At 43.5% G+C, this 26,833-nt stretch overlaps 1 protein-coding gene across 2 annotated transcripts in view; it reads left to right on the plus strand.

Annotated features, from left to right (window-relative positions):
- Nucleotides 1-6,383: 6,383 nt before the first annotated feature.
- LOC147421180 (ER membrane protein complex subunit 7 homolog) overlaps nucleotides 6,384-26,833 on the plus strand; it is a 28,667-nt gene continuing 8,217 nt past the window's right edge. For both annotated transcript variants that reach the window (XM_086504673.1, XM_086504674.1), the window contains exons 1-2: nucleotides 6,384-6,547; nucleotides 6,652-6,704. In XM_086504673.1, coding sequence (XP_086360799.1) covers nucleotides 6,477-6,547; nucleotides 6,652-6,704 — 124 coding nt within the window. In that variant the 5' untranslated portion in view covers nucleotides 6,384-6,476. The remainder of the gene's footprint in view (nucleotides 6,548-6,651; nucleotides 6,705-26,833) is intronic.

Raw genomic sequence — 26,833 nt, forward strand, 5'->3', positions numbered from 1 at the left:
CGCTTCCTTCTTATTGGCCTACTCCCCTCCCATCATAGGGCCCCACTCCCCTTTCATCATAGTGCCCCACACCATTCTATTCGACTTCTACTTCACCCAAGTATCGTTGATAATCCACATGTGGTCGATGAACTTCTTTTGGCAGTGCGTGCCGATATTCGTCTCAGGGTAGCGAGTGCCATGAGAGACGGAGTGACGGGATCATGTGGCTTTGCTTGTTTTGGTGATGTAGAGGACAAGGACACTAACAAACCCGTGCCAGACATGCATGGATGCTACTATAGGGTAAAGTATGTCGACAAAGTCGACTTTGGTACAGCATAGGGAAAGGCGTTTTGACGCCATCTTCAGATTCTTATACACTCGATGTTTAAAAATTGTTTTGTAAAATTCAGAGACCAACATCTCAATCTTGTTATGTCGAGGAAGCGTTGCATGCTAGTTTTCCAAATGCCCCCAATGAGCGTTTTTCAGCACAATGGTTGGAGGGCTTTTTTTTTTTTTGGAAAACAAGCAATCAAGTGTATGGCAAATAGCGGCCAACTAGGTCATACATCCAAATAGGACCCATCGTGGCGATTGCAGATGCAAAGTGGGAGTGGGCAATGCAAGAAAAGGGCAAACAAGCTACAATCGGCTCATCCTACACTCAACAATGTGATGCTCGGGCAAGACAAACTCCCACACACCATGATTTGGGAGGCAAATCATCTTGGAAGGACAAATATGTAAGTTTTTTTTAAATTGGACCCTAAATCCATTTAGAAAATGTTTGACAGGGACAGGTTTGGTGGAGCACAAGTATAAAGGGGTAGAAATAAAATCTTGGAACAAGGCCAGCTTGTGATCATTGCAGATTTGGGTGCATGCCACCAACGATGGCTTGAGCATGTGATGGGCAAGAATCAAATTTATGATCGGCTGGAGGGCCAGTCAGTAGATATTTTGCATGTTTGGATGCCAGTGCTCGAGATTCCACCGTTACCTAGGATTTTTTATAGTTTTTTTTTGTGATTATCAAGGGTCGATCTCAACTGCACTTTGTTTATAAATAGGGATGTTAAATGAATTCAGAGTTGGGTTGAATTTGTATTGCAATTTTCTTTATGTTTCAGTCTTGTTGCCTCTCTCACTATCAACTCTCTCACAACCAGAAGCTTGGCACTTTTTCGGTCGACCCTAGAAAATCGAACAAGTCTTCGACAACAAGGGCCACCATGACATCGACGGAGGCCCTCCATCAAAAGATCTTGACTATTCTAGCACGGCATGGAAGACGTCCAATATGACTATTTAAAGAGGCCAACATTGATGATGCTCTTCAATGACCAATACAATACATCCTCAGATAGCGCTAGATGCCAACATCTTTAGAGAGCGCTCGATGCCAACATCCTCGGATATTGATGTTTATTTTAGTTTTTATTTTACTTCATTTTATTTTGTACCCAAAAATTGTATTAGATCGACCAAGATTGTATCAATTTGGTCTCAAAGGTCATTTTGGCCTTTTAAAGACGTTTAATATAACATTCCATTTCAACTCTCTCTCTCTCTCTCTCTCTCTCTCTCTCTCTCTCTCTCTCTCTCTCTATGTGTGTGTATGTGTGTGTGCACGTGCGCACGTGCATGTACATGATGTACTTGATGAGGAAAGGGCTGGTTCTCGCCATGCATCTTATGCATCAGATTCTTATGCTTGAGCTTCCTTTATCTTCTCCAAGTTGTGTGTGTTTCCCTGCAACCCTATTTCTAACATTAAATTGCGATCACTTTGTAGACGATTTGTCATATGCTCGCACGTCCAAGATAGACGCATTCGGTCTTGGTTGTGGAGGATTTTCAAAATGAAGTTGATAAGAGGGAAAAGGGCACTCTGCTAAGAGGTTACAACTCCTTGACATGAAAATATGCCCCTTGAGCAAAATGGATGAAGGGGAATTACACCCTTGTGAAATAGCAAAAGAAACAAACTAAGTCCAGATAGAATTCTCTTCAAAAGGATGGTGCTTGTGACCATTGCAACGTCAATTGAATCATACAACCCTCAACTCTTAGTCAAACTACTTTGTACTAGAATGGCCTTGCTATAAAATAATTGTAGGAGTCATTGGAAACTGGCCACAAATTCCTTAACTCTTACGCCAAGTCTTCAATATGTTTGCAAGTCGTCTATAATCCCGATTGACCTCCGTCGACTTGGGTTTGGAGCAAATCCCTACCAATAAAAACATCCACCAACTCATTCATGTTATTCTCAAATATAGTGAGACATACCTCTTAAAATAGGGGAGGGTTTCCCAAAATAGGATGCCTAATTTTTTATAAAAGTGAAAAGGTTCCTAAAAATGTGAAAGTGAAACAATCTCTAGCTATGGTGATGCTACTGATAGTGAGGATGAAGATGAATTCATGTCGGCTTGTAGGCTTGGAATTGGATGATAGTGTTGGAATTAGGGTTGCAGAGAAACTCACATAGCTTGGAGAAGACGAAGGAAGCTCAAGGCACAAAATAAAGAGTGTGTTACTTAGTGTGCAATGGAAAGATAGATAGCCTTAGAGTGATGGGCGTATATACAATGCTCGGGGAAAAAAACCTTATAAAGAGGGAAAAAATGCCTCGGCGGTCCTAGTGTGTTCACACACATCACTACCACATGTATATGGTAACAAATCCCCCCTGGAGTGATGCAGTCAACGAGAGCTGGCACATGAGTAAAGGGAAGTGCCATGCCTTGAGGACATGATCAGTCCACAAAGGGGAGTAAGCCCAAAGCTTTGCGGAAAGCTTCAAGCTTCTCACGAGACAATGCCTTTGTGAAAAGATATGCAAGGTTGTCCTATGTTGGCACATAAGCCAAGCTGATCTCTCCTGCTGAGAGCCTCTCCCTGACATAGTGGTAATGCACCTCAATGTGCTTTGTGCGAGCATGAAAAACTGGGTTCCTTGCAACTACCAATGCGCTCTGTCTGTCAGTGTAGATAGAGTTGGCAGTGTCCTATCCAACACCCAAATCAGCCATAAGGCGTCTGAGCCATACACACTCAACCGTAGCTGTGAAGACTGCCCTGTACTCATCCTCACAACTCGAAGTGGCCACAGTAGGTTGCTTCTTGCTCAACCATGATATACATGAACTACGAAGCACAAAACAAAAACCACTTGTGGACACTCGTGTGTCAAAACAACCAGCCCAATCTGAGTCCGAAAAAGCATGTAAGTCTGGCGGCAATGATCCCCCCTTGGGATAAAACAAGCCAAGATGTAAAGTGCCACTAAGGTAGCGGAAAATCCTCTTGACAGCCTGCTAATGCTTAGGCCCTAGGCTATGCATAAATCTGTTGACCTGTGAGACTGCAAACTGAATATCCAGCCTCCTGTTGCATACATAAATGAGGCAGCCAATAACAGTTTGGTAAAGAGTGACATCATCAGGATCGCCAGCATCATGTAGACTCAACTTCAAACCTGTTTCCATGGGAGTGGCAATAGGTTTGCAATCCTCAAGTCCAAACTTACATAGCAAGGTCTCTATGTAACTTTTCTGACACAAGGCAATACCACCATCACACTGCTTAAACTGTATACCCAAGTAATGATGCAATAGCCCCAAATCTTTCATCTTGAAAGTAGCATTCAAATCAGCCTTAAATTCAGCAATATGTCTCTCATTTGGTCCAGTGATTAGCAAATCATCGACATAAAGAACCACAATGAGAAGTACATCACCCTCACGCTTTACATACAATGGAGATGCACCCGAGGACAGAGCAGGTAGGCTCTAGGAAACAGTGGTGTGCATGTGTAGAGGGGGCAATTGCACATGCATCGTAGGTGCAGAGGTGGGACTTTTGCTTGGCAATTGCGAGATTCTGATAATCTCGCTTGGAAATTAATGGAAGAATGAATATGATGTGACTCAAATGACATTAATTAAAGATTCTTAAAGTAAATAAGTATATATACACAAACGTAGATCGTGTTGCAAAACCTACAAGAAAGGGTGAATTTTGATTCGTTAGTTTCTTTTGAAGCTTCATAATACAAGGAAATAAGATCGTATTTGCAAGTTTCCTAAGTTTTAGGAACATGTTCCCCTTCATCCACTTAAGACCGGGGTTTGATGAGCCGTTAACAGTGTGTGTGAGTCCAAGGTGGCAGACTTTGATTGGACAAAAGTAACTACAAGTGTCTCCGAACCCACCAGTTTAAACAAAAAAAGAAAAACAACTGAATTAATTAGAAAAAGAGGAAAGTACAACAACCTCTCAGGAAGGACAGAGGCAATCTTGATTAGAAGAAAGGTGGACTGAAGAGAAAGGGGGCATCAAAGAAAGTTACAATAGGAGAAATAATTGAAAATAGCTAGAAGTCTTTTTGGCTCATAGAAAGACAAACATCTACATCAGAAATTGGATGATCCGTAACATTCTCAGAAAACCCCATAGGCTGTACATTTGCCTCATTGTAACTTACATTCAAGCTTCCACCATTGAAAAGAGGCAACAAACTGTCATAAATGTCCTGTGAGCTTACACTACTGTCTCTAGTACATGACAACAAGGGCTGAACCGAATCTTCCACAAATTGCTAGCTCTAGCGGTTCATAGCAAATTTGCAGTTGGGAGTTGGGAGACTCGACACACAGAGGAGCCTTGAGGCTTGCACTACGAGTCTCATGCACACATAGGACTAGGGAGCCTTGCACACAAAGTCAGGAGGAAGATAGGAGTCGACCTATGCAGTGTAAGTTTCAAAATAGCAAGCAGTGAGCACAAATTTTTGGCGCCCAAATTCCAAGCCTTATCACAAGCAAGAATTTATAAATGTTTAAATCTCAATTTTCCAAAGTCCTCTTACTATTTAGTACTTAGGATGTAATTTGGCTATTGGAACTTCCAACAGGCTACTTGCTTTACCTCTAGATTCTATAAAAAATTACAAAACAAAAAATAAAACATATAAGTTGTTAGAATATTATATAACCATAAATTTAGGATGTTGATAAATATAGTATCTTAAATAAAGGACCTTAGAGTGTACCATCTTGAAAGGAAGGATCACCCCTCAAATCCTTCCTTTAAGAAAAAGGAGAGTATAGAGTTAATCCTTGATTTTGTTTATTGGCCTTTAGAAGGCCATAGAAGAGTGGGTGGAGAATTGGTGCACTTTTTGAACCGTTGATTAAGAATCACGGATTGGCAACACATGTTAGGTGAGATTGTTTTATAATATATATGGGTCTTTCCATCATTTCAACTTGGTCCTTTCTTTTAATGCTCAATTAACTTTCTTGTTTAATAAAGGTTATATTTTCTTTTTATAATATAAATGGCTCTTTCCATCATTGTAATTTGGTCCCTTTATTTACTGCTGACTTGACTTTTTTTGTTTTTAAAATCTTTGTTAGTTTATAAGTTTTATAAAAGTTATATTTTCCTTTTATAATGTAAGTGTGTCTTTTCATCATTGTAATTTGATTCCTTTATTTAATTCTCACTTCACTTTTTTTTAATCTTTGTTTAGTACTTTATAAATGGGTCTCTTCATTTAAGGATCATTACTTTCTTGTCAGCTTTTTGATTTAAAACATACTTTTTTTCTTGTAAATTTTCTTTTCATTTACAGACAATTTTAACTAAAAATTTATAAATTGCCCTTAAATGAAAGTATTTTTTTCACCACTCATTTTTTTTCAACTTTTGGTTTTGATATGCAAATGTCACTTTATTACTTTAGTGCATGTATTATTATTTGGGATTGGTTTTAAAAGAAATTCACAACTAAGATTTTTTTTTCACCCTTTTGTTTTGATATGTAAATGTTACCTTGTTACTTTAATGCATGTATTATTATTGGAGATTATGTTTAAATATTTTCAATATTCATTTCTATCATAAAGATATTATGTATTTATTTCATTTAATAGTATGCATCATTTTATTTTGTAATTTATTTTAGTGATATATTTATACAAAATTAGATCAATTCCTAAACTCTCACTAATATTTTATATGCTTGATGTTTTCATGAGGTCAATTAATATAACACTCATATATAAGGGCATAAAAAAAAACAAAGATTTTTTGGTGCAATTTTTTTATTATTGAATTGAATTGTTGGATGTTCTCCATGTGGATTTTGAACGTTTTTGGATTTTAATGTGTGCATATGGGAGTGCCTTCCCACTCTCTCACTTCGTTGGAGTCGAGGTAGCTCAGTCTCTCTCTCTCTCTCTCTCTCTCTCTCTCTCTCTCTCTCTTTTCTTCTTCTTCTTCTGTAGGCCACTGTAAATCTTTACCTTGTTGGCTTGAAAAAATATACTTCTACCAAAACTAGTGTTGTCACGTCTAGTTCACACTTGTTGGAGCAAATGGTTTTTGTGTAGTGTGTTTGAAATACAACAATAGCTCTAGACCAAAGAGTGTTGTGCGTTTCAGCAAATGGCTTTTGCTGGCTCACTCGTGGCGACGGCATGAGCATGGTGATGATCTCTCTGCTCGCGACCTTCCTTTTGAGTTGGCTTTCTACCGCAACCACGGCAAGGTCTCTCTCTCTCTCTCTCTCTCTCTCTCTCTCTCTCTCTCCGTGCTGTGTGTCCCATTATCTTTATTACATCCAGACTTTTCCTTCTTCTGCAATGGCTCCAGTGGCGTAGGGGATTACACTATCGATGGAAGGATACAGTACTCTCGCACTGACGGTACGCACAATTACATTTTCAACTAGTTTTGCTTGGTTACTTTGCCCATAGAAATCCGTTGATCGGTTTAGTATTGATGTGTTGTTTATGTATATTGTTGATTGGTGATGTGATGAGTCAAAAATAGCATGTTTACATATAGATTGTAGTGTAGAGAAATGCAAAAATTAAATTGGACTATTGGCCTATTAATCGAGTAGGCATCAGCAAGAGTTTACAAAGTGTAACAAACTTGGACACCCCAAGTTAAGATTCTACCGCGACACAGCAGAGATCACTTTAAAACAGTTCACAAAAGATGACACGGCCCAACGTAGTTTCGTGCCAAGAGGTATTGGCCCCAAAGACTGGCGCCCCTTTCGGTATTTCCTTTTATATTAATCTGTGTGCAAAGTACAAGAGCCTGCGGGTGCTCACTCTCTGTCTCTGTGTCCAGATGCCCAGAGAAGTGAGCCCTTGAGGCTTATTTATTCTTACAAGGGATGTCCAAAAGCAGAGCCCCAAAAGTTAACTCAAAAGCTTCTCAAACTCAAAAGCAACTGTAACCAAAAGCTGCCCCAAATTCAGCCAGCGTAATTTCCGAAAATCCGTATGTATTGCCACGTCAACATGTCAGCGAAAATTGCGGGCGCCCATACAATCCTTGCCACATTAGCCTGTTGGCGCAATTCACGGGACTGTGAGCAGGGTGTGTGTGTGTGTCCGGGGACTTGCCACGTCACCAGTTTGTGACACAAAGGAATACAAGTCAAGGCAAAAAAGGAAAAAAGCGAAGCAAAAAGCAAAGCTTCGAAAAGGGTAAGAAAAAGGCTAAGAAGTCTAATCTCGCCCAGTCGTTGACAGTTCTACAGAGGACTCGTCTTCGGATAGTTCGGACTCTGACGACAACAGCTTTTATGCAAAGAAGAAGAATTTCTATAAAGCCAACCAGTATGACTTTCTGGAGGATAAAAGCAAGAAAGTCCGAGAGTTTAAAGAAGGTGGACAGTCAATTAAATTTAACACGTTTTCTGGATATCGAGATGCTTCGAAGGCTTTGGCCTTCATATACTAGTTTGACATAGCTCTCTCTGGAGGGCGTTACTCAGAGCACTCCAAGATTTGGAGGGCTACCTCTTACTCTAAGGGAAATGCTCGAACTTGGTGCTCCACGCTTCTATTGAACAAGACAGCGCCAGTTAAATGGCTGAAATTTAAAAGGCTTTTTATTTCTTCTTGGTTGACTCGGGAGTACGAACGCGACATACGAACTACTTGGAACCATCTTCGGATGACCAAAAAGGATGTATTGGACGCATATTGTGAGAGATTCTGGAGCTCTTTTCTACCAGCCTCTTCATTTAAGAAGATATCGCTCAAAGAACAGATTGAGCGGTTTACCTTGGGACTTCCTACACAGATCCGAGATCACTGCTTAGAGCAAAAGTCAGATTCCATTCAGGAACTGATCAGTCATGTGAAAATTTTGCCATTCATTCAAGCAGTTTGACCTACCTCACATATGAAATCATGACGCAAAGGACCGAATAGACTTCGAACAATGAAAGTAGAAAGAGGAAGAGCAACCCTGAAAAGAAAAGGATGCACGATCCAAGCTCACTCTTCGAGAGAGAGCTCTCTACATCAAAGATGGGAAGTGCTTTGGATGCAGGGAAACTGGGCATATCTCCGCGAAGTGCCCTAAAAGGCACTGAAAGAACAAAACAACAAAGATGAAGACAGGCCAGAGGGTTCGAAAGTAGCTAAGGAACGTGGACGAAAAGGCAAGATGAAAGCAGGATTGGTTCCAGATTGCATGGATACTGACCCAAGCACGATTGACGAGAGTACAGAACTTTGCCGAGCATGGGGCAAAGTGAAAGACCAAGAAGCCTTGATCTTCTTTGAAGTAGGAGCCATGGCCAACTTCATTTCACTTGAATTGGCGGCGTGGCTCGAGATTACACCCGATCGGATGGGACCACTAGCAGAGACAGTTCTAGCGGCACCCGGCATGGACATAGCCATTACACTTGTCATTGGCAAACTTCAATTGCATTGTCAGGGGTATTTGGGGCATGAGGACTTCTACATAATGCCCTTGGAAGGTTGTGATGTCCTCTTGGGAATTCCTTGGTACCATAAGAACAACGCCGTGGTCGACTATCGGGCGAGAAAAGCGACTTTGACTATAGAGAAGGGCCAAACCATTGTACTTGATCTTTTTGAAAGAGTTGAATGATGAGAATAGGACAAATATGTCTGAACTTGATAAAGAACACCAATCTTTTCTCCACACTCACGTCGATTGCTTTTTTTAGAAGGCCTGCCAGGCGAGTTACCACCCACTCGTCTTGAGGATCATACCATTGATCAGATACCTAAAAGCACACCACCGAACCAACCACCTTACCGTGTGAGTCGAGCCCAGAACAAAGAAATTATGAACCAAGTGAAAGACCTCTTGGAAAAGAGTCTTGTCCAGCCTAGTACTTCACCGTACTGCTCTCCAGTGTTGTTGGTTTTGAAGAAAGACCGATCTTGGAGAATGTGCATCGATTATAGAGCTCTCAACAAAATCACCATCAAGAACAGATTTCCGGTTCCTAGGATCGATGATATTCTTGACCGCCTATACAGGGATCCTCGTGTTTTAGCAGGATCGATTTGAAGAGCGAATATCATCAGATCCGAATCTCGCCGGGAGATGTCTAAAAGACAGCTTTTCGGATGACTTTTGGGTTATTTGAGTTTTTGGTGATGCCTTTTGACCTAACCAATGTTCTCGCGACATTTAACCGGATGATGGACAGGATTTTTCGAGAGTACAAACTATTTGTTGGCACTTTCTTTGACGACATCATTGTTTTCTCCAAGGATGAGGCAGAACATAGAGAACATCAGCTACAGGTCTTTCAGGCATTACGAGATCACAAGTTGGTGATTAATGCGAAGGAAAGTGAATTTTTCCTACGCGAGATACACTTTTTGGGACACATTGTCTCAGCAGCATGAGTGCAGATGGACTTGGTCAAGATAGAGACTATCCGTGATTGCCTCGATTTGAAGAATGTCCATGAAGTTAGAAGCTTCTTGGGCTTGTGTTCGTACTACAAGCGGTTCATTAGAAAGTTTGCAGAGGTTGCTTTTCCTTTGCATATCTTGACACAGAAAGGAGTCCCTTTCTCGTGGGGACCCATAGAGGTGACTACCTTTCAGACATTGAAAGAGAAATTGACTACAAGACCAGTTTTGACTTTGTCGGATTTGCAGAAGTCATTTGAAGTATATTGTGATGCTTGTGGTCGTAGTCTGGGTGCGGTCTTAATGCAAGAAGGCCATGTCATTGCCTACGAAAGCCGATTGTTTTCAAGGCCGGAATTGACAGCACAGATTTATGAGAAAGATCTTTTGGCAGTTATCCATGCTTTTACTCAGTGGCGACATTACCTACTCGGAGCGGATTTTACTGTCTTCACAGACCATCAGAGTTTACGCTACTTCTTGTCACAAAAGCAGCTATCGGAAAAGCAGATGCGGTGGGCAAACATCTTGTCACAGTTTCACTTCCAGATTGTCCATGTGTAGGGACAGAAGAATTTGGTGGCAGATGCTTTGTGCCGGAAGCCGTGGGTTCTGGCTATCTCCACGATACATCATGGGAGCTTCGAGGATATGGTCGATCAGTATGCCACAGATACAGATTTTGCAGATATTTTCACTCGGATACGGAATGGGGAGATAGTAGCGGGATATTCCATTCGGGATGGCTACTTGATGAGGAAAACCATGTTGTACGTTACACAGCGGTTGTGGGAAAAGGTTATGACCGAATGCCACTGTCCACCTTTTACGGGTCACCGCGGCATTGCTACCACCTTGAAAGGGGTAGAGAGATACTTCTTTTGGCCGAGACTCAAGAAGGATGTGGACGATTTTGTATGCAGTTGCTTGGTATGCCAAAAGGTCAAGTTTGACAGGCGTAAAGCACAGGGATTGTTACAGCCTTTGCCCATACCCACCCGCTGGTGGGAAAGTATTGCAATGGATTTCATATTTGATCTCCCGAAAACACAGAGTGGTCACGATGGTATCTGGACTGTTATTGACAGATTTAGCAAGCAAGCTCATTTCATTCCAGTGAAGAGAACAGTCAAGCCTGATCACTTAGCGAAATTGTTTATGCCCAGATCTTCAGATTGCATGGCATGCCCGAGACGATTGTCTCCGATAGGGAACCCAGATTCATGAGTTTTTTTTGGAAGGCTATTTGGGAGAACATTGGCACGCGGTTGCAGTTCTCGTCATCACCTGCAGACTAACGGGCAATCTGAGATTACCAATTCAGTGGTACTAGATTTATTGAAGTCTTACATCTCGGATTAGAAGACTCAATGGAAAAAGTATTTATCTTTGGTGGAATTTGCCTACAATAACACGATACATTCTTCCACGAGGAATGCAGCATTTGAGATTATTGAAGGTGCTACGAAGGCTCCACCCTTCCTAAGCACGAAAGATAAGATTTTTGAAGCCGATGAGTACACGCGTGACTTGGACACAACTTTTGCCAAGGTCCGCGAGGCTTTGTAGAAATCTCAAGAAAGACACAAAAAGGCAGCAAATCGCCATCGTCGCGATTTGAAATTGAAGGAGAACGATTGGATGCTCTTATGTTTTGAGAAGGCATGCCTGAGAAAGAAAAAGGGAAAGGAGAGGCTTTTTCCAAAGCTTAGTATGCGATACTACGGACCTTTTCTGTAAGGTGCAGCGGACGTGAATGTTGAACTTTGCTCAAGATGAGTGCTCCGAAGTGTGCTCAAGATTAGTGCTCCGAACTGTGCTCAAGGTTCCTTTTACTTACGGAAGGGAGAGCTCAGCAGTAGTCATCCGATGTATCTTTCTCAGTCAGTTTCAAGTGATGCCAAGTCGTGATGACATCTCTTGCATATTTATCTAATATCCAAGTTGACGTGGATTTTTTTATAAAAAACCATGTCGCCTGTGTTTCTCTGCGTAACAACAGAGTAGATCACCATGCTTGCACCGTTCCTTTCAAGTAAGATGCCGCCTTTCGCTCCCTCGAATGTTCTGAGAGCCGCTCTCCATAGAAGGCGACATCAAACTGTTGTACAAACTCAAGGGCTCGATGGGTGTCTTGGTAGCCGGAAAAACGTATGGAACCTGACGGCCTGACTCCCTTCTTGAACTCCTTGGTTTTCTCGTTGATCTGGTCATTGTTAAAAGAGGATGAGCTCTCCATTGTATGGCTAGATGGCTTTCCATGCCTTCTAGACTTTGTTTCAAAAATCCACTTCAAAGAATCTTGTCTTAGGTGCTTAGAAATTGAAGAACCTTCTTAGCACCCTTGAATACTTCAAATGGCGCCTTCCTTGTGTGTTGTAGGCAAACTCCACCAAGCGCAAAAACTTTTCCCATTGTCTTCTGATTTGAAAAATAAGACTTCAACAAATTCAAAACCATTGAATTGGCTATCTCAAATTGCCCATTTGTCTTCTATACCGTAAAGAAGGTAGTCCGTTTATTGAATCTATTGATGATTGTCCAAATGCCATCATGCCTTCTTTGAGTCTTGAGGAGATGAAGATGAAATCCACTGTAGCGTGAGTACCGGCATTGTACTGAGTTCAAGTAATAAAGAAATACTGAAAGGGACGCCAAGGTTTGGGGCCAGTGCTCTCTCGGGGTGGAACTCTGTCACGAGGACGTGGCAATTGCTAACTTGAATTGTTGGTTTCTTTCCGATGATTTTTGTTTAATTTTTGGGACCCTCTTTTTGAAGTTGCAAATGGTCGGACATTGTATGGCCAGTGTGAAACAGCCGACGGTCGAGAGTTTCACCCGCAGTTGGGAAAGGCAGGTCACCACGAGTTGGTCCGGCCAATCGACATTGGAATCCGAGGAGTAAAAGGGTGTCTAGGCTCAATTTAAAGTCATTTAGGTCTCTCGCGACACTTATAAGTTGGTGGGTACTAGTAAGGTGCAGCGGAAGTGAATGATGAACTTTGCTCAAGATGAGTGCTCCGAACTATGCTCACGGTTTGTTTTACTTACGGAAGGGAGAACCTTCCGTTCCTTTAGTGAGAGAGTGCAATGGTCACAAATAAAGTGGGTAAACACTGTGCATGAAAGTATTGAGACAGAGAGATAGAGAGAGAAGAATACGACACCAGACAAGTTGTCAAACCCTCCTCCGAAGGCCCCACTCTTTATGGCGAGAGCGGTCTACTATCGATTGCACAAATCTCTACAATGGTCTGAATGCAATGGTCTTGCCGACGATGTCGACGACGATGATGAGACGGGCTGAAAACTGAAAACGCTGAGGGCTGAAATCTGCAAATCTTGTATCTGCTGAATTCTGACTCTATGTCGGTGATGACGGCGATGATGACGACGCAACGACGATGCGTTGAAAACTCAGATGCTGAAATCTGCGTTTTCCAGGCTGAATCTGCAAACGCTGGCTGATCTGACCGTGCGGCGAGGATCTGCTGCGAAGAGTGAGACCTGCGAGGTTTGGGGGTTATTTTTGCGGTGTCTATCTGCTGAAAATGCAAAACGCTGATGCAAAGGCTGAATCTGTTGCGGAGAATCTGCAAAACTCTAGGTTGACTTCATGATGCAAAAATGCTAGGGCTGAAAATCGATCTGTTGTTGCAAAAATGCTATGGTAACTGCTGTGTATCTGCTACCGCCGGCTGATCTGCAACTGCAAAACCCTGGGGTTGATCTTTGATGAAACGCTAGCTATGCTCTGCAGAAAACGCTAGGGGTGTCTGCTGCAAAAACGCTAGGTGTCTTGTTGGGGTCTTGCTGAGAAGGTGCTTGTCAGACACTGTGTCTCTGTTGCCTCTTCTGCCAGAAAGTGCTAGCGCTAGGGTTTCTTATATACTTGCTTGTCAAAATTGCCCTACCCAGTTTCCCAACAAAAGTCAATAATAATAAGTGAAAAATGGCTAAAATAGGGAAAATAGGTCTGCGCATTGTAAAAATGCTCCTGATGGGTTCTGATGGTAATCAGCTGATCATGCTGTGTGCAACCAGAGATATGCATCTACAAGTGTTTGGACATGCACAGTTTGCGAACGAACTCACAAAAGTGCCAGAACACTTCCTAAGCTAACTCAACTGAACTAAATTGAACTGAACCCTAGTCATGAAGTAGCTTGTCCACATACACATAGGGTTAGATGTGCACGTGACAAGGAAATTAACTCAAAAGAGGTATAAGGGACACATGGCGGCTCCTGAGCAGCTTTCCCAGTTTGCATGAAGAGGGGGTGCCCATTTCAAGAGAGGGGGCTGATTTCAGTCCATAAGTGAGTGCTACAGTGTGTGTGAGTAGTGGGTGCAGATGCTCACAGCTTTAATGGAAAGCTTGCCTTCTCCCTTGCTCTATGTAGCGCGACGATTTGCTCTTGCACATCTCTCTCTCCCCTTTGCACATATGGTAATGCCCCACTAGTTGGGCTTCTAAGATGAAAATGGACAGTTCTGGGGGTTTTATGCACGTTTGCCAAGGCAAGAGCCTTCTGTATAGGAACCGGATTAGCTAATTGCTAAACCCCTTCAGGTACGCACAGTTCCATCGCAAAGGAATGCGAGAACGGAGAGTTTTCTCGCGTGAAAACTCGTCCGATTTACAGGGGAACTGTCCCATTGCGTGCTGGAGTATCCGAGCCATGCGTAGGCGTGCTTGCTCTGCTCGAAACGATCCAAAACAGAGAATTACAGCCTATTGTGTTTTTCTGCAGGTTTAGGGTTTCACACCTAAACTGTAGGGAATTGCCAGGAGAGCCTCAGAAAGGCCTTGGGATGCGTGTACAGGGCAGTACGCACCTAACAGTGGCAAAACAGAAAATTACAGCATGCTGAAATTGACCTACAGCTCAGTGGAAAGCTTCCGTACGGCAAGGGAAAGTGTCCTTGATGTGTAATTTTGATCTACAGGGATATTTATGTTGGCGAAATTGGGTCAAAAACCTGCAATTACAGCCATGGACAGCTTGGTGAGGGTTAGGTGTGTCACGTGACACATCCCAACCCTATGTGTCCGTGGACAAGCTACAGCATGATCAAGGTTCAGTCAGTCCAGACAAGTCTAGATTAGAAGTGATCTGGCACTTTTGTGAGTCTATTTGTAGACTGTGCATGCCCAGTCACTTAGCATAGATGCATATCCTTTGGTTGCACACAGCATGATCATCAATATTCCCTTCAGAATCCATCAGATTCAGTTAGGGGATTTTTCTAGTGCATTTAGCCTATTTTCTCTATTTTTGGTATTTTTCACTTATTATTTTTAAGTGACTTTTTTTCAACAAAAGTAGGTAGGGCAATTTTGCTAAGTTTGTATATAAGCAAACCCAAGTTAGTACTCAATGGCAGAAGAGCACATGCTCAACAGGCACCTTCTCAGCAGAACCCCAATAGGAACCATTGGCGATTTTGATTTCCCCCACCTTCGCCACACACCAGCCCCAGTGTTTTCCCCTTGCATGATCGCCATCCTCTCCAGTCCCCTAGTGTTTGCAGATTTTCCCCAATCGCCAGCAGAAGCACCAGAATGGCCTAGCGTTTTACTAACGCTACAGTGCAACATCAGCGTTTTTGGTTTTCAGCCCAATATGCAGCAGATGTGCAGCGTTTTCAGCAGGCATTAGAAGCAGACAATTCAGCCCTAATTGGATGCAGAAGAACCCCCATTTTCAGCCATAAAAAGGCAGCCAAAACAGTCATTTTCAGCCACCCAAAACAGCCCAAAGATTTTCAGATTTTCAGCAGTTAGAAGATCACAGATTTCAGCCCTAAAATCGTCGTCGTCATCGGCATAGTCCCTAGTTGCATCAGTCCATTGCATACGCATTGTACCACTTTGTGCATTCAATAAGTAGACAACTCTCGCCGACGAGAGTGGGGCCTTCGGAGGAGGGTTTTACGTCGTCTCTGGTGTCGTATCTCTCTTCTCTCTCTATCTCTCAGTCTCATACACTTGCACGCACAGTGTCCATTCACTTTGTTTGTGATCATAGCACTTTCCATTAAGAACGGAAGGCTCTCCCTTCCATAAGAACTAAAAGGAACCTTGAGCACAGTTCGGAGCACTCATCTTGAGCAAAGCGCAAACAATCATTCCGCTGCACCTAACATTGGTGTTAGAGATTCGGTAGTGTTCCGTATCACTCAAGGAAAGAACCACAAGAACCACAAGAATTTTTTTTTGCTTGTTGAGGTCACACGAACCCAAGTTCGCTTGGGCGTGTCGATTCCTAATCCTGTTTTGTTGAAGAGTGACAGGAATGCTAAGAAAGAAGGGCTTGTCCAGCCTTCCCTTGTGTCTCTTTTCACTCATTGAGAGCGGACTGTGCACTTAGCGCCGGCCAATTGGCGTGAGGTGGGAAAAAGCAACCTTGGTGTGAGCGCAAGGCCGCCAAGGGGTGCGCCCGCAGAAAGGAGTAGAACTCCGGTGAAGAGAAGATCCTTCTCAAACGCGATTTGCAAGCGAAAGGAAACCTCAAGAACCTCAAGAACCCAAGAATCCAAGACCCTCAAGAACCCAAGTTCCTCGTGAACTTAAGAACCAAAGATCATAGTGCATGGGTTTCACCTGAAGCGGCATGGATACTTCGTATACAGGTGATGAGCATGAGAGAGGCGGCGAAGATTTTTCCCCACCAAGAGACTTTTTCGACCCTCCCCCTTGGCCATCTACGCCACGAGTTGTACTAACTCCTATGGAGATGATGGTCAAGTCGATGTTGGACATGATGGCACAACAACAAGAAACGAATCGAGTTGCGTTGGCACAACTCGCAAGCAAAGCAGAACAACAAGAAACTAAGGACCGTGAGCGCGACGAAAGAGTTGCAAGACTTGCCGCAGAACAAGTAGCTAAGGATCGTGAGCAAGCAGCTAAGGACCGCGAGCGCGACGAAAGAAACGTAAGATTTTCCTCACAACAAGAAGACAATCGCCTTGCTTTAGAACGCGAACGCAACGCACGAAAAGAAAGAAAAGGACTAAGAAAGGAGGAAGCGGCAGCACGAAGCGCGGCCTTGGAAATCGAGCGAGAGGCTCAAAGAGAACTACGAACTCAAGAATTGGTTCGACAGATACTTGCCTCGAAGACCAAACCACCCAAAGATCGTGGGAGTTTGTCAAGTGGCGCAAGCCACGATGCGGATTCCAACCATCCAGTCACAGAGAAGTTGACTTTCAGTAAGTATGACGGTAAGATGGATGCTACGGTTATTCATTCTTGGTTGCATCAATTTAATGCTTATTTTGCGACAACTAAGAAGACAGGAAATAGCAAAGTTTTGATGGCAGCTATGTACCTTGCCGATGATGCCATTAATTGGTACCACGCATGGCAAGAGGCACAGCTAGCCGCTCTGTTATGTCCCGCTCTCACAGGAGAGGGGATCTAGCCCAGATGTCGTCGGGATGGGCGTCAAGTGTTCGGGCAGACGTAGTGTGAACACGGCCAGTGTGGCCGGCCATTATTATAAAAGGGAGGCCAAGGCCTCATTTAAAATTATCGACCTCACTGGCAGCGTGCCAGTGGTTAGCCCGCGAGGCTAGGAGTGCGCGAGGTCACCTCGAGGAGGTGAGGCTGGGTGGTATGGGACGCTTGGTCTTACAGGTGCACACCTACGTCCTCAGATGCTGGCCCCAGCACGGGGGAGCTGTTGGATGGTGGCTATGGTCGGGTGGTTCGTCTGACGTGTATCTGTAGGTGGTCTGTGTAGCCGGGAGATCCTATCTCCTTGGCTGCACGAGGGACCGTGTGCACACCTACGGAACGGTTTGGGTTGGAAAACCTCGTGTTTGCATAATTTTTAGTGATTAAATTGCTGAAATTACTTACTTTTCTTCTCGAAAGCATGTTTGCAGGTAAATAATAAAGTTCGATTGCTGATTTTTGATGAAATTCAGCAATTCAACAAGTGGGAGTGCTGAAAATCTGAGGATTTTTCTTGAATTTACTGGTTTCCGATGAAAATCGGTGTATTTACCTTTAATTTACTGTTTTTGTATTGAAATTCAGCATATGACATCTCTCTCTGTAAGTCCTTCTCTCTGTAAGTCTGGTTTGACCAATGCTCCGGCTACGTTTCAGCAGATGATGAATTATCTGCTGAGACCATTTTTAGGCAACTTCGTTGTTGTATTTCTCGATGATATCTTGATCTACAGCCGAAGTTTGTTTGAGCACCTAGTGCATATACGTACTGTTCTGCTGAGACCATTTTTAGGCAACTTCGTTGTTGTATTTCTCGATGATATCTTGATCTACAGCCGAAGTTTGTTTGAGCACCTAGTGCATATACGTACTGTTCTCGAAGTACTGAGAACTGAGAAGCTTTACGCTAAGGCTTCTAAGTGTGAATTCTTTAAGAAAGAGCTTTTGTACTTGGGTCACATCATTACTCGCGATAGAATTCGCGTCGACCCTGAAAAGTTGGATAAAGTGCGAAATTGGCCCATTCTGAAGAATGTGTGCCAAGTAAAGTCCTTTTTAGGCTTTACTGGATTCTTTCGCAAATTTATCAAGGATTACTCTAAAGTTGCTGCTCCGCTTACGCAACTTTTGAAAGGAGGGGTGAAAGGGCCGAAGACTTCGGGTTCTCATCGTAAAGGTAATCCCCTTATTGTCTGGAATGAGCATCTCGACGAGAGCTTTTGGACACTAAAGCACTTGGTGACTACTGTGCCAATATTGCACATTGTGGATCCTAGCAAACCGTTTGTGGTTGAAACGGATGCTAGTGATTATGCTATTGGTGCGGCGTTATACCAGGATGGACGTCCTGTTGCGTTTGAAAGTAAGAAGCTTTTTGACGCCGAGATGCGTTATCCAACGTATGAAAAAGAGCTTTATGCTGTAGTCCAAGCCTTGAGGAAATGGCGGCACTACTTGTATGGCTCTACGTTTGTTGCATGGACAGATCATCATTGCTTGCGCTATATCTGTGATCAGGGTGATCTCAGAGGCCGGAAGGCTAGATGGGTTGAGCTTATGCAAGAGTTTGACTTTGAGATCCGTTATAGAAAAGGATCCAGCAATCGAGTTACCGATGCGCTCAGCAGGATTCCTGAGGTCAATGCTTTGTGTATGGCTGAAATCTCGACGGATTTCTATCTCTCTCTCCGAGAGCTATGTCGTTCTGATGGTCATTTTGGCAAGATATGGAACGAGTTCGAAGCGGGGCATGACTCGCATACAGGCTTGGGTGGTCCGGAGACCCAAGTGAGTCGTGCTGGAGAGACGAGACAGCGACAATATTCCATTAGAGGTGGATTATTGTTCAGAAATGGTAAAGTCTGCGTGTCGGAAATCGATGAGATTCGACAAAGGATTTTGTGCGAATGCCACGATGTTCCTAGCGTTGGAAGAACTTTGGCTTTGGTCAAGCAATATTTCTATTGGCCAAGAATGCGCTCTTACATAAAGAGCTATGTGAAGAGATGCGCTCAGTGTCAGGTCAATAAGGCAGAGCGCCTTAGGAAAGCTGGCCTGCTATGCCAAGTGGCAAAGTATTTCCATGGACTTCATCGTTGGTTTGCCAAATACTAGTCGGGGCAATGACGCTATTTGGGTTGTGGTCAATAGACTCACAAAAATGGCAAAGTTTATATCAACGAAGTCGATAGTAAAAAGCCATGAGTTGGCGGTTTTATTTGTCGATCAGCTTTATAAGCTGTATGGTCTCCCAGAAGATATCGTCAGTGATCGTGATACTAAGTTCATTGGCCGATTTTGGCGAGATGTGTTTGCTCATCTTCAGACGAAGTTGAGTATGTCGTCCTGAGTCCGACGGACAAACTGAGAGGATGAATCAGACGTTAGAAGACATGTTGAGAGCCTATGTCTCTCACAGGCAATCTGATTGGGAAAGGTATCTTTCACAGTTAGAGTTTGCCTATAATAGTAGCAAGCATTCTGCTACTGGATTTAGCCCGTTCATGCTGATGTATGGATTTGGGCCTAAATCCCCAATTGCTATTGGCTTAGAGAAAGTCAAGGAACGCCAAGCTCGTGATTTCTTGTATGACATGCAGGAAATGCTCGAATTGGCCAAGGATAGCATAAGAACGGCTCGGGATCGAGTCACTACTTATGCTAATTAAAAGAGGGCTCCAAGGACTCTAGATGTGGGACAATGGGTCTATCTGAAGATACCCAAGGATTCCAAGACTATGCGAACAGGAAAGCATTATAAGCTTTCAGCTAGATATTGTGGTCCGTTCCTGATCACAAAGAAAATTGGCCAAGTTGCCTACAAACTGGCTCTTCCTTCGGATGTTAGTGTACATCCATTGTTTCATGTCAGCCGCCTTAGAGTGAAATTGGGCGAAGCTAATGTCGTCGTACCTATCGAGGAAAATGTATGGGAAGATATGCAAACTGAGTATATTTCTCGAGAACCAGAAGCAGTTTTGGATCATCGTACCTGTCATTCTCGCCATAAGGCTTATGACGAGTACTTAATTAAATGGAAGGGTCAATCTGAAAGGTTTGCTACTTGGGAACTTGTTAGAGCTTTGAAGGCTCAGTATCCCCACTTCATTGATGAGGACATCAATGGTTCTTAAGGGGGGAAGTATGTTATGTCCAGCTCACAGGAGAGGGGATCTAGCCCAGATGTCGTCGGGATGGGCGTCCAGTGTCTTGGCGGACGTAGTGTGAACACGGCCAGTGTGGCCGGCCATTATTATAAAAGGGAGGCCAAGGCCTCATTTACAGTTATCGACTCCACTGGCAGCGTGCCAGTGGTTAGCCCGCGAGGCTAGGAGTGCGCGAGGTCACCTCGAGGAGGTGAGGCTGGGTGGTATGGGACGCTCAGTCTTACAAGTGCACACTTACGTCCTCGGACGCTGGCCCCAGCACGGGGGAGCTGCCGAATGGTGGCTATGGTCAGGTGGTTCGTCTGATGTGTATCTGTAGGTGGTCTGTGTAGCCGGGAGATCCTATCTCCTCGTTCGTTTCACGCGCATCTAAAGGAAGCCGACGGATTCATGCCCCTTTCCTTCAATTGGGCTGATTTCCAAGACAAGCTCAAGACGCGGTTTATGCCACCTTAGTACCTCGCACGATTGAAGGACGATTGGCGCTCTCTCAAGCAAAATGGTATGCCAGTCATGTCTTTTTCTAATCGTGTTTTGCAGCTAGGCACTCAATTGCAAAAATCGGATGAGCGCAAAGAGGCTTTGCTCTTTGGATTGGATGAGTATATCAAGTATGATGTCAAGGTTCTCGATTCAATCGATCTTAACAAGGCGGTAGCGATTGCTCTCGCACAGGAGATGAAGCACTACAAGGGAAAGCCTAAGGAGAACAAGACTTCCACAAGTACCTCGTAGACTTCTCAGAATCCTCAGAACGGTAAGAATGGTAACTCTTCTAACCAATCTTCCAACAATCTCTCAGAAAAGAATTCTTCCAATGAATCCAAGGGTAAGGCTAACACTATTGGTAAACCTAAGCTTACTCCAGATTAAAAGGTAGCACAAGGAATTGTAGGAGGATACATCACGTCGGAAGAGCAAAGCACTTATTCTAAAGAAGGTCGTTGTTTTCATTGTCACATTAAGGATCACATAAAAAGAACATGTCCTAAGCTTGAATCGAATGAATCTAAAGAATCCACAGCACCCACTTTCTCTGTCAATGCAATGAATGATAACACGAGTGTGCTCCAAGTTTCTTAGGACCCTCCCATTGATGATTCTCTCATTAAATGTTATGGTCGTACGTCGGGGCACCGTTTTGTCATATTGTTTGACCCAGGTAGTATGCATGATGTGATTAGTTCCTCTCTTGTTGAGAGAGCTCGCCTCGAAGTTAGTCCGAGATCTCCTATCGAGGTCTCTGGCTTTCGTTCCGGTATGGACGCTCTTATCACGGAGGAGTGCCTTGATGTGTTGTTTGCAATTCAACAAACTGCCTTCACTAGAAGATTTGTTGTTTCTCCTCTCTCAGGATGTGATATGATTTTGGGCATTCGTCGTGATACTAACGCTCTCATTGATTTTGAGGCCAACACTTTAACTCTCAATGCCAAAAGTGATTCTCCTATTGTCATTCATGGAGAGGACATTGCTCATTCTCCATCTCTCATTGCTAATATGCAGGACAAGATTGAAAGGATTCAGGAGAAGGAGACTCTCTGAGTCTTTTTTTCTCCACAGCATGATACACAGGATTTGCATGATTATGAGAAGCATGATGATTTGAATGATAAGGATTTACATGATGATTTGGATGACAATGACAAGCATGATGAAATGCATGATCAAGATGTGATTTCTCACAAGCATGATGAGTTGCATGAAGAAGACGTGCTTGTTCACCAGGATGATGTGTTAGTGGATGCTTTTTCTAGCGAAGCTAACCTCGTTGTAGATTCGATCAATCACGAAGGATCGATTTTGACTTTCGAGTCGAGGTCCAAAGAACCCCCACAAGAAGATTCGATAGATCCAACAAAGAACCCCTACCCAAGACGATTCGATCATTCAGGAAGCACCGATCTTGGCTTTCAAGTCGAGGTCCAAAGAATCCTCATAGGAAGTATTATGTGTTCGCATGATTGCTACGCACGCATTGTCCGAATGTTTCATTCATGATCGTTTCCTGTATTTTAGTCAGCATCGTTATGTGATCCCTTTTCCTAGGCATGACATATTGTATGTTGAGCACGTTTCTCTCATGGATGAGCACGAATGTATGCGGTTTTTTCATGAAAAGCTGAAAAGTATGTATGTCAGGAAGTCACATTCCATGTCTCTTCCTTGGCATGACACAGTACCCGAAAGAGCATATGAAAGTATGAGCACCAAGCATGGGCATTTCCATTGTGAATTGCCACAGTTGATTGCTTTAGATCAAAAGAGGAAGATTCGATCTCATTGTTTGCATGCGTTTGATGAACTGGTGTTCACTCCGTCTCTATGTTCATCTACATTGCATACACAGTCTTTAGCGAAGACAAGATTTTTTCCCTTTACTTTACATGGAATGGGTATGTTCATGGTTTTGTGTTCGAAATGGTATAAGGAATTTTCAGCCATGGAGATTCTTGAAGACGAAAGAAGCAGGTCTCTAGACGAAGTTGAAGCAAGGAAGGAGCCACAGAAGACTTTGAGTCGCTTTCGGCGCCGCCCAAAGAAGCAAGCGTTGCAGACCTTTATGAAGTTCAAGTACCGCACGACCCACACGTCAGAGTGGGCCGGCGAAGAGTCCTTTCCAGGATTCCGGATGCTATGGTGATCTCCCTCGACGCCATACAGTTCGGTACCAGTACCTCACTTTGAAAAGGAGGGGATGTCACGTGACACATCCCAACCCTATGTGTCCATGGACAAGCTACGTCATGATCAGGGTTCAGTCAGTCCAATCAAGTCTAGATTAGAAGTGATCTGGCACTTTTGTGAGTCTATTCGTAGACCGTGCATGCCCAGTCACTTAGCATAGATGCATATCCTTTGGTTGCACACAGCATGATCATCAATATTCCCTTCAGAATCCATCAGATTCAGTTAGGGGATTTTGCCAGTGCATTTAGCCTATTTTCTCTATTTTTGGTATTTTTCACTTATTATTTTTAAGTGACTTTCCAACAAAAGTAGGTAGGGCAATTTTGCTAAGTTTCTATATAAGCAAACCCAAGTTAGCACTCAATGGCAGAAGAGGCAACAGGAGCACATGCTCTACAGGCACCTTCTCAGCAAAACCCTAGCAGTAACCATTGGTGTTTTTGGTTTCCCCCACCTTCGCCACACACCAGCCCCAGCGTTTTCCCCTTGCATGATCGCCATCCTCTCTAGTCCCCTAGCATTTGCAGATTTCCCTCGATCGTCAGCAGAAGCACCAGAATGGCCTAGAGTTTTACTAACGCTATAGTGCAACATCAGCGTTTTTGGTTTTCAGCCCAATATGCAGCAGATGTGCAGCGTTTTCAGCAGGCATTGAAGCAGACAATTCAGCCCTAATTGGATGCAAAAGAACCCCCATTTTCAGCCATAAAAACGCAGCCAAAACAGTCATTTTCAGCCACCCAAAACAGCCCAAAGATTTGCAGATTTTCAGCAGTTAGAAGATCACAGATTTCAGCCCTAAAGTCGTCGTTGTCATCACCGTCGTCGTCATCGGCATAGTCCCAAGTTGCATCAGTCCATTGCATACGCATTGTACCACTTTGTGCAATCAACAAGTAGACCACTCTCGCCGACGAGAGTGGGGCCTTCGGAGGAGGGTTTTACAACGTCTCTGGTGTCGTATCTCTCTTCTCTCTCTATCTCTCAGTCTCATACACTTGCATGCACAGTGTCCATTCACTTTGTTTGTGATCATAGCACTTTCCATTAAGAACGGAAGGCTCTCCCTTCCATAAGAACTAAAAGGAACCTTGAGCACAGTTCGGAGGACTCATCTTGAGCAAAGCGCAAACAATCATTCTGCTGCACCTAACAAGGTGGAAGCGTTCGGATCGTTTATTTGTCAGGGGAGCCTCGGGAAAGCATTGGGTGCTTGTACAGGACAATTTAGAGAGATTTCGTGCGAGGAATCTCGTTAATTCAAGGGGCAAGTGACCCTATAGGTGCAAGAGCTCGAGGGCTATCCAGAGAATTGATCAGCAAGCGAATCGAAGCGCAAAACAGAGAATTCAGCAAGCTGTAATTTTTCGCCAGGTTTTGTAAAGCGCTCTAAAGTGCGTGGAAAGTCAATGTTTACTTGGGATTTTGTCCGTGGAGACTTCTACTGTGGTTATGTTGCCGAAAGCGGGTTAGGGTAGAGGGATTTCAGCCTGATAAAAGTGGGATAGCTTGTAGAAGTTTACAAGTTTTTCTCAAGTATATTAAGAATAAAGAAAATACCGAAAGGGACGTTAGCCTTTGGGGCAAACAGGGTGTGCTGTTTGCTTGGGAGCGCTCTAGCTACCAAGTCGTGAAATGCCTTGAAGTGTTGATGTCACGTGACACATCCAACCCTATGTGTCAGTGGACAAGCTACAGCATAATCAGGGTTCAATCAGTCCAGTCAGTCTAGATTGGAAGTGATCCGGTACTTTTGTGAGTCTATTCGTAGACCGTGCATGCCTAGTCACTTAGTATAGATGCAAATCCTTTGGTTGCACACAGCATGATCATAAGCATTCCCATCTGAATCCATGAGAATCCTTCAAGAGAATCTTCCAATGCATTTAGCCTATTTTACCTATTTTTGACATTTTTCACTTATTATTGTTAAGTGACTTTTGTTGGAAAGTAGGTAGGGCAAATTGAGTAAGTTTGTATATAAGCAAACCTAGACTAGCACTATTTGGCAGAAGAGGTAGCAGGAGCACACGCTCAACAGATACCTTCTCAGCAGAACCCCCTAAGAGACCTAGCGTTTTTGGAGCAGATCCAATACCTAGCGTTTTCAACACCAGATCAGCGAGCGATTTGCACTTGCAGATTCCGGCGACAACAGAACATCAGACCAGCCTACGTTTTGCATTTGCAAGACAAACGGCGACAGTTTACAGATTTTCAGCCCTAGCGTTTTTGCATCTGCATCCAACCCTAGCGTTTTGCAGATTCTCCGCGACAGAAACTCAAGGAACATCAGCGTTTTCAGTTTTCAGCCTTTAGACATTGGAGAAGAACCCCCGAACCTCGCAGATCTCACCTTTCCGCAACAGTGTTTCGCCGTATGGTCAGTTTCCGCAAGGTTTACAGTTTCAGCCCGGAAAACGCAGATTTCAGCATCTGCATTTTCAGCGCGTCGTCGTCGCATCGTCGTTGTCACCGACATAGTCATAATTCAGCAGATAAAGATTTGCAGATTTCAGCCCTTAGCGATTTCAGTTTTCAGCCCGTCTCGTCGTCTTACTCATCGTCGTCGACATTGTCGGCAAGTCCAAGCATTGTAGAGATTTGTGCAATCATAAGTAGACCGCTCTCGCCATAGAGAGTGGGGCCTTTGGAGGAGGGTTTTACAATGTCTCTGGTGTCGTATTCTCTTCTCTATCTCTCAGTCTGATACACTTACACGCACAATGTCCATTCACTTTGTTATCATTGCACTCTCTCATTAAGAACGGAAGGCTCTCCCTTCCATAAGAACAAAAGGAACCTTGAGCACACTGCACAGTTCGGAGCACTCATCTTGAGCAAAGCGCAAACATTCATTCCGCTGCATTTGTCATGGTTGTCTAAGAGTCAGTCGCTGCATGCATCATCGCCTGTGTCATCGCCTACATCATCGCTAGAAGGCTCTAGAAGAATCTAGAAGATTCTAGAAGGTTCTAAAAGTATCAAGGAGTTCTAAAAGTATCAAGGAGATTCTAGAAGTTTCTAGAAACATGGAGAAGATTCCGAAAGAATCTAGAAGTTTCTGGAAAGCTCTAGAAAGTTGAAGAAGGATCTAGAAGAACTAGAAGGATCAAGAAGTTTCTAGAAGCTTGGAGAAGATTCCGGAAAAATCTAGAAGTTTCTGGATTAGAAAGTTTGAAGAAGGATCTAGAAGGTTCTAGAAGAACTAGAAGGATCAAGAAGGTTCTAGAAGATTCTAACCTCCTCAAGAACAACCTAGAAAGTCCTAACCTCCTCAAGTGACCTCCTCAAACACTAGTATAAATAGGGGTCTTGGGCCACAAGCCCCTCAGTCTTGCCAACACCAGTTGTGAGGCTCCTATGAGGAAATCTCTCTTCTAGTTCTTATGTTCAAGTCTTGTCCTTGCAATCAAGCCTTGTCTTGTACTCGACCATCCTCTCCTACTTGGGATAGAATAGCGCCAAGGGCAAAATCTGAAGCGTGTGTTTCTAGGATGAAAGGCTTTGTAGGATCTGTGTGAATTAGAATGGGTGCGGTCGTGAAAGTTTTCTTGAGAGTTTGAAATGCTTTCGCAGCCTCTGAGTCCTAGACAAACTTATTATGGCCTGTCAACCTTGTGAGTGCTGTAACCACCTTGGAGTATCCCTGTATAAAGATACGATAAAAATTTGCAAATCCGAGGAAACATTGAACATCTCTTACCGAGGTGGGTGTCTTCCAATCAAGGATGGTTTGAACCTTCTTTGGATCCATGGAGTATCCCTTTTCAGAAATTACATAACTAAGAAATTCTACCTTA

This window comes from Adiantum capillus-veneris, chromosome 28, assembly GCF_014529385.1.
Source record: "Adiantum capillus-veneris isolate H3 chromosome 28, ASM1452938v2, whole genome shotgun sequence".
Lineage (NCBI taxonomy): Eukaryota > Viridiplantae > Streptophyta > Polypodiopsida > Polypodiales > Pteridaceae > Adiantum > Adiantum capillus-veneris.